The sequence below is a fragment of the Chrysochloris asiatica genome, unplaced genomic scaffold, assembly GCF_000296735.1.
Source record: "Chrysochloris asiatica unplaced genomic scaffold, ChrAsi1.0 scaffold00004, whole genome shotgun sequence".
Taxonomy (NCBI): Eukaryota; Metazoa; Chordata; class Mammalia; order Afrosoricida; family Chrysochloridae; genus Chrysochloris; species Chrysochloris asiatica.
Window position 1 is genome coordinate 14,742,200 of NW_006408522.1, and position 8,651 is coordinate 14,750,850.

The 8,651-nt window shown below is 38.3% G+C and overlaps 1 protein-coding gene across 5 annotated transcripts in view; it reads right to left on the minus strand.

Moving 5' to 3' along the window:
• TCF12 (transcription factor 12) overlaps positions 1-8,651 on the minus strand; it is a 429,352-nt gene that overhangs the window by 103,400 nt on the left and 317,301 nt on the right. For all 5 annotated transcript variants that reach the window (XM_006831611.1, XM_006831614.1, XM_006831613.1 and 2 more), the window contains exon 7: positions 2,889-3,021. In XM_006831611.1, coding sequence (XP_006831674.1) covers positions 2,889-3,021 — 133 coding nt within the window. The remainder of the gene's footprint in view (positions 1-2,888; positions 3,022-8,651) is intronic.

The following is an 8,651-nucleotide window of genomic DNA, read 5'->3' on the forward strand; positions in this document are numbered from 1 at the left end:
AAAAAAAAAAAAAAGGGATTTTCCCACAAACTTTTGAAACTCCCTTGTGTGTCCTCAATGAAGCTTCAGTTTTATGTTAAATCTGGGATTGTATCTACTAACAAAAAATACTGCATTAATGATATGAGAATAATATAAAACTGCTTTGTAAATTAGGCATTAGTAGAAAATAGAATATTAAGAGCAATACACGAAATTTTTATTACAAGAAGAAAAACTGGTCAAGTCCCGTTTCCACTAGTCACAGTAAAACCTGCAAAAGCTAGAAGCTGTGTAAGGCAGAAAGCTGCCAGAAAAGGAGAACTCAAATATTTTCCCACTAAAACCAATGATAGAAAAGCAGTAAAATGGTACTCTATCAGAGGAGGAAAGCTTGTGAAGCCCACAAGAACAAGGCAGTCCTGCTGTGCTCTGGCTTTCACTGTAGTTCCTTTTCTACTGAGGACCAAACAAGAACATGAAGCTGATGGTTTGAAACTAGTTAAAATTAATGAATAGGGAATGAAGTCATCAGAATAAGCATCCAATATTATTCATGACCCAATCTCTTTTTCAAAATTTTTTATTGTGAATTGAGTGATAGTTTACATAGGAGAACATCAGTTTTACACTCAGTTTCATTGCAGTGATTACAATCTCCTCCATCATCATTCAATAGTATTTGTTTCTATTTCCTCCGTTTTTTTTTCGATGCACACAAATACACTCAGGAATATATAACCATTTAAACAACCAACAACCAAAGGGCACATTCTCCAAGTCTGCCTCATGGCTGTAAGCACAAAACCTTTCTCTTTCCATGAATCTAGAGTCCACAGATGATCTATGAGAACATTTCCATGTTCTCATCTCTGCCTCCATCTCTGGGGTCGCTATTACTCTGGATAGGGTTCCATATTCCGCTAATGATCTTCTCCCTTGATGGTCCTAGGGCCCTCTGTTCTTGGACTGTAAGATTAGCTGTTACTGTTAGGTACCATCAAGTCAGTACCGACTCATAGTGGCTTTAGGCACAGCAGAACGAAACACTGCCCGATAATGGGCCAACCTCACCATTATTGCCACGCTTGAGTCCATCAATGTTGCCACTTTGCCAATCCATCTCGCTGGGGGTTTTCCTCTTTTTCTCTGACCACCTTACCAAGCATGATATCCTTCTTCAGCGACTGGTCCCTCCTGACAATATGTCCAAAGTATGAGCGACAAAGTTTGGCCATCCTGGCCTCCAAGAAGCACTGTGGTTGTACTTCTTCCAACACAGATCTATTGGTTCTTTTGGCAGCCCATGGCACTTTCAATATTTTCCTCCAACACCATAACTCAAAAGCATCAATTATTCTATGGTCTTCTTTATTCACTGTCCAGCTTTCACATGCATATGAGGTTATTGAAAATATCATGGCTTGGGTCAGGCGCACCTTACTCCTCAAGCTGACATCTTTGCTCTTCAACACTTTAAAAAGGTCTTGTGCAGCAGATTTGCCTAATGCAATACGTCGTTTGTTTTCTTGACTGCTGCTTCCATGAGTGTTGGATAGTTGATCCAAGAAGAATGAAGTACTTGACAACTTCAATCTTTTCTCCACTGATAAGAATATTGTTTATTGGTCCAGTGGTGAGGATTTTTGTTTTCTTTATATTGAGATGCAATCCATACCGAAGGCTGTGCACTTCGGTCTTCATCAGCAAATATTTTAAGTCCTCTTCACTTTCAGTAAGCAAGGTTGTACCATCTGCATATTGCAGGTTGTTAATGAGTCTTCCTCCAATTTCTGCATTCCGTTGGATCACCTCTCTTTGGAATGGGCACAAATACAGATCTCTTTCAATCCATCAGCCAGATAACTGTCTTCCAAATTTCTTGGCATAGAGGAATGAGTGCCTTCTGAGTTTCTTGAAAGATTTCAATTTTTATTCCATTATTTCCTGGTGTCTTGTTCTTTGTCAGTTTTTTCAGTGCACCTTGGACTTCCTCCTTCAGTATCGTTGGCTCTTGATCATATGCTTCCTCTTGAAATGGTTGAACATCTGCCATTTCCTTCTGGTACAGTGACTGTGTATTCCTTCCATCTTTTTTTCATACCTTCTGCATCATTCAATAATTTTCCCAGAGAATCCTTCAATGACAAAAGTCGAGCCTTGAATTTTTTTCTTCAGCTCCCCCAGCTTGAGAAATGCTGAGTGTGTTCTTCCTTTTACTCCCTCCTTTTTTGTTACAGAACTTCTACCTTACTGTTGAGACATTTGCAATTAATCATGACAACAATTATTCATGATAACAATTACTCAATATTGAATCATAAGAATCTTATCTCTTTTCACCAGACCCATCTAGACAAGATGAGAACTATTCAGTATGAATTCTACCTTCCTCTGCACACTCTGAAACTAAACTCCCTCTTGAAAACTTGTAGGCCAGTCACTTCGTGCCTTTATGCCCCCCACCCCCTTTTTAGGTAGCCAACATCTAACTTGCTTGTCCCTATCAACCCTATATACAGTACAGATACTTGATGTGAAGACTCCTTCCTTCTTAGTTGGTATTTTGAGCTACTACATTCATTAAGTATAGGTCAAGTTCATCAAATTGTAGCAATTTACATTTGCTTCCTTTATCAAAAACTTAAAAAAAATATATTTCTCTAGTCGAGTTCTGATCATCAAGCCATTGAAGCTAGGGTATGACCCAATCTTTATAAAAAAAAAAAAAATTCAATTTGTAAACAGTGAATATTTAGATAATTAATTAAATATCTAATAGAAATATTATTTTTATGCAGAAAAATTTCAATGTCGATGTGATACCCACTCATAGCCAGAAGTGTAGACTAAGGGGGAAAACAGAAACAACATTTGGAAGACAGGTATAGTGTATAAGGTATACTCACCAAGTGCTGTAGAATCATGGAGTGGTCTTCTCCTGGAACTTGTGGCAGAGAATGAGTAGTATGGCGTCCCAGGCTTTCCTGAGGACAGCTGTGCTGGGCTCCCAAGCCCTAGATCTTGTCTCAGGAGACTAGACTATAAAACAAAGCAAAGGAAAAAGTTATCTTCCCCAAACACTCACCCAAACCTAGCAATTTCATAACTTCTGAATTATTTATATAATACCTTCAACAATGCTTTAGACTTAAGTATCCAATAAGTATTTAACTGACTTAAATAAGGCCATTTGCTTAGGTCAAATATTAATTCCCCACAACCTCCTGGTATGGCACTCCAGGATAATGTGCTGGATTGCAAAGTCAGTTTGAACCACGAGGTTGGCAGTACAAGCTCACTTACTCCTTGGAAACCCTATATAAGGTTGCTATGAGACAGAACAGACTCAAAAGCAGTCAACAACAATGCCCTCATTATCACTTGTTAGTTGTAATTATATAAATCCATAGAATCTAAGTTAACACGCAGTCCCACCTTTAAAGCATGACTCTCTTCTACGATATTTTTGAAACAGGTCACACAGCCCTTGTTTGAATGCTTTGGTGACCACACAAGACATCTGGATTCGGCTCTTTTTCTTGTTTCCTTTTTGGAAAGGTATCATTAGGAGTCCTGGTGTGATGCTGTAGGATAATGCACTGGACTGCTAGGTCAGTTTGAACTGCAAGGTCAGTGGATGAAATTCACCAGCCGCTCCTCACAAGCCCTATCCAGCATAGCTATGTGTCGTTACTGACTGAAAGGCACTTAACAACAATGACAACATTGTGTAAAGATAGCCAATATTTTTAAGGCTGGCTACTTTTGTTTTCTTCAACGGTGTCTTTAAACAACCCATTCCAGTTAACTCATATTGAGAGGTTAAGAGTAATCACATCCTACAGTTTGCTGCAGTTGACGATTAAGTCATATCCCTCCAATGTCGTTTTTGTTCAGCGAGTGCTTTTTTGGGCCTAAGTACAAGACTTAACATTTATCTCTGAAATAATTCAACTTGTTTTATTTGGTCTATAATAATCATCCATTCCTATCTTTGTTAGGTTGTGGTCTGTCTGCTAGCCTTTTTAGTGTCTGGGCATCAAAAATGTGATTAAAAAACAAACAAAAAACATGAAGAAGATAAGGCTGTGGAGAAAGCCCTGAGGTATGCTACAGTGAGATCATTAGACTTTGTCTAGTGCTTCACTGAAATCCAGATTCAGCAACCCTGATCTACTAATCCAATGACTCTATCACTAAGCAAATGAAATTAACCTAGCAGAATTTGGCTCCAAGTTTTCTCATAGGTGAAGTAAAGAGAGACCACATGAGCTTGAAAAACAGGAGGGAGCTAGAAGACCTCAATAAGACAAGGTGTTGGACACATTTAGTAGGATGCCCTCAAGTGGAAAGAGCTGTGAATCCTGTAGACATTTACAGTCCTTTGTATTTAATAAACCTCACTGCCATCACCACACTCCTTCTGCAGGAGTGACATAAAGGTACTGACAAATAAACTTCAGCTCAATTCATAAAGGAAGAGTTGCCCAGTCCCTGTCTCATTCTCAGTGGAGATGGTGGCGGCGGTGGTGATTTTCTATGGAGTTGGTCCAACTCATAGACACCCCTTTTGGGTTTCTGAGGCTGTAAATCTTTATGGGAACAGAAAGCCTCATCTTTTTTCTGAAGAGCAGCTGGTAGATTCGAACTGCTGATCTTGCAGTGAGTAGCCCAACTCGTAATTCACTGTATTATCAGTAATTCACTATACAATGATAAACTGATATGGTGGTTTTTCTTGACTTATGCTCAATCGTCAAGAAAAAACTATTTCAGTTTGCCATACTATTTAATGGTTTTAAATAATTTTTTAAAATCCTGAGATATCAAATAAATCAAGGTTGAAGTCCACATTAGATGAACCATTTCAAAGTGTACAATGGCATTTTGCACATTCACAATGTTGTGCAACCATTACCGCTATCAAGTTCTAAAACATCTCATTCTCAAAGGAAAGTTCATGTCCATTAAGCAGTCACTCCATTCCCCAGTTCCCTGGCCACCACCAATGTATTTTTCTGTCTCTGGATGATTCATATCAATTGTTATTGTTGAAAGTGATATCTAGATGATTCCAACTAACAGGGACCCTGTATAGGATGGAATCATACAGCATGTGACCTTTTCTTTCTGGCTTCTTTCAATTTTTGTTTTGTTCTTAAAGGTTTTTTAAGGTTCATCCACAATGAAGTATGGTATAAGTACTTCATATCTTTTTATGGCATAAAAGAACCCATTGTACAAGAAGGGGGGAGGAGGCAGAAGAACAAGATAGATAGGAGAATACTGAGACACGTTTGCATGGCCTAGTGGGACAGAGGTAAATAGTGATGCATACTCAACCTTGGAACAACAGGGCTCTGGGATACAGGGATGTAGGTATAGCTTGAAGAGGGTAATTAACACTAAAATCCTTGACTGCCTTATGAATATTAGTTTCCCTTGCCTACTATTGTAAAATAGATACTTGAGTGGGATAGAAAGGATTGTTGGGAAACACTATTAGAGAAAACTTGTAAGCCCGCCTTCAGCCTACAACTGATTGGAATACCTAAAAGGGGTTCTACAACTTGCCCAGTGAAATAGGCCTCATGCAAAGCCTTTACAGAGTATAGGACCTTAGGTGGAATCCTGAGTCCCATCCAGAACCTTATGAGGTGAGACATTCCCACTAGAAAGGACAAGCAGACTGGAACAGCTACAGTGACAGAAGATACAACTTCATGATGAATCTGACCTATACTCAGAGCGGTAGTTACTTTAAATACCAACAGAGGTAGTTACTTTAAATACCAAACAGTCTTCAAATGAAGTATTAAGCATTGGGTAGTTAGGGACGGGCAACTTAGACATTGGCTATCTAAAATGAGGGGGCAATAAAGGCATGAAGTGACTGGCTTACAAGGTTTCAAGAGGGAGCTTACTTTAAGAGTGTCGGGGGAAAGAAAGAGTCCCCACTGAATAGCTATCATCTTGTCTAGATGGGTCTGGTGAAAGGAGATGGGGATAAGATTCGTTAAGATTCAATAGTGAATAACTGTTATCATGACTAATCGCGACTGTCACACTTGTAAAGGTAGAAGTTTTGTAACAAAAAAAGGGAGTGGTTAATCTTACAGTCCAGAAACAGAGGACCCTAAGACCATCAAGAGAGGAACGCACAAATAGAATGCGGGACCTTATCCAGAGAAGCAGCAGCACCAGAGATGGAGGCAGAGATGGGGGCATGGAAAGGGGGAGCGGCTGAGGACTCTAGATTCATCAACTAAGAACAGGTGCAGACTTGCAGAATGTGCCCTTTGGAGATGTAAATTATTATATAAGCCTGAGTGGGTTTTTTTGTTTGTGTGTTTTTTAAAAAGCTAAAGTAGATAGAGAGAAATACTTTCAACTGATGGTATATGGAGGGGATTATAATCAATGTAATGAAACAAGTTATGTGAATTGTTGAATGTGAAACTGATGATGTGCCCTGTAAACTTTCACTCAATGCACAATAAAAACCTTAAATTAAAAAAAGAACCCATTGTATAGAAATATGTTAGTTTGCTTATCTATTCATCAGGATATGGATATTTGGGTTAGTTTCTGCTCTTTGTTTACTGTGAATGGTGATGACATGTCCATTTGTGTATAAATATTTTTTGAATACCGTCTTTTAGGGTAAAAGTGGGTTTTCTGGCTCTTATGGTCATTTAATTTGAGGAATTTTTTGAGGAACAAACTAATTTTCACAGTGGTTTTATTTTACATTCTTACTAGCAATGTATAAGGGTTTCAAATTTCTGTATCTTAACCCTACTTTATTTTCTGTTCTTTTGATTATAGCCTTTCTAGTGGGTATGAGGAATCCATCAGTGGTGAAAATGGCTAACAAGCTTGGCTGCTAATTGAAAGGTGGGAAGTTTGAGTCCAACCAGAAGAAAGGTGATGTACTTTGAGAAAAAAAAAAAATCAGCCATTAAAAACCCCATGGGGCACACTTCTACTCTTAGGGTTTCTAGAATCAGACTACACTTAATTGAACATCATTCGATATTCTTGTTGGCCAACTATACATCTCCTTTGGAGAAAAGTCTATTCAAGTTCTTTGCCCATTTAAAAATTAAGTTGTTTGGGTTGTTTTGTTTTTTGCTGTTAAGTTTTATGAGCTCTTTATATATTCTGAACAATAGAGTCATAGCCAATTCTCTGGACTTTCTTTTCACTACCATCCTTTGATGCAAATAAATGTTTAATTTTGACAAAATCTAATTTGTGTGTGTGTGTGTGTGTGTGTGTGTGTGGCATCACATCTATTTGATACAGTATGAATTTGCCAAATTCAAGTTCATGAAGATTTATCCCTGTTTTTTTCTAAGGATTTTTATAGTTTTAGCTCTTACATTGTTGTTGTGTTGTTGTTAAGTGCCGTCGAGTCATTTCTGACCCATAGTGACCCTGTACAGGGTTTCCGAGGCTGTAAACCTTTACGGGAGCAGAACGCCTCATCTTTCTCCCACGGAACAGCTGGTAGTTTCGAACTGCTGGCCTTAAGGTTCGCAGCCTGATTCGTAACCACTACGCTACCAGAGCTCCTTACATTACCACAATTTAATTATTTTTAGGTAATTTGTGTATATGATGAAATGTAGGGGATCCATATTCTTTCTGTTGCTAATACAGATCCAGTTGTCCCTGCAGCATTTGTTTAAAAGACTTTTCTTTCTCCCATAAATAGTCTTGGGTCAGTTGTTGAAAATCAATCAGCCATCAGTATTGTTTTGGCTACTGGGACCCTTTGTATTTCCATATAAGTTTGACGTTACCTTATATTCCATTAACTTTTCCCTCCATTTAGTGTAGTCTATTTTATCCTGTAATCTACCTAACCTTCTCACTATCTGGATCTCTGTTCCTACGTGTTTACGTGTTTACCTTCTTTTATATTGTAATTGTTTTGATCATAGACTGACCTCCCACATTCTCTGAGTTTGTTCTTATAGTTTTGTTCTGTTCTCGACTATTCCTTCTGTTGATTTAGTTCTGGGAGGTGCTGCCACATATGTCAATCTCTGGTTGTTGTCTGTTCTTGTTGGTTCTCAGTCCACAGAACTCCCTTTAGGATGTTTTGTAGCGCAGGGTTGGCTATGGCAAAATCCTTTAGCTTCTGTTTATCCTGGAATGTTTTGATTACACCATCATATTTGATTGATAGCTTTGTTTAATAAAGGATTCGTGGTTAATCGTTTTATATATGTCTCCCTATTGCCTTCTTGCTTGCATGGTTTCTGCTGCGAGATCCAAGCTTTACCTGACTTGCTTGCCTTTGTATGTAACACTTCTCTTTTCCCTCGCTGCTTTCAGGCTTGTCTCCGTATCTTTGATTTTGGAGAGCTTGATTATGATATGCCTCGGTGATTTTCTTTTGGGGTCTATCCTTTCTGGGGTTCATTGAGCTTCTTGAATGTTTATCTTTTCACTTTTCAAGATGTTAGAGAATTTTTCTTCAGGCAATTCTTCAACTATTTACTCTGTGGACTTGTGCAACTCTTCCTGTTCTGGAATGCTAATAATTCTTAAGTTATTCCTCTTCATGTTGTCCAACATGAATCTTAGACCTTCTTCAGATTTTTTTTATCCCTTTTTCTGTTTGCTCTTCTATCTTAGTGGTATTGAGAGATTTGTCT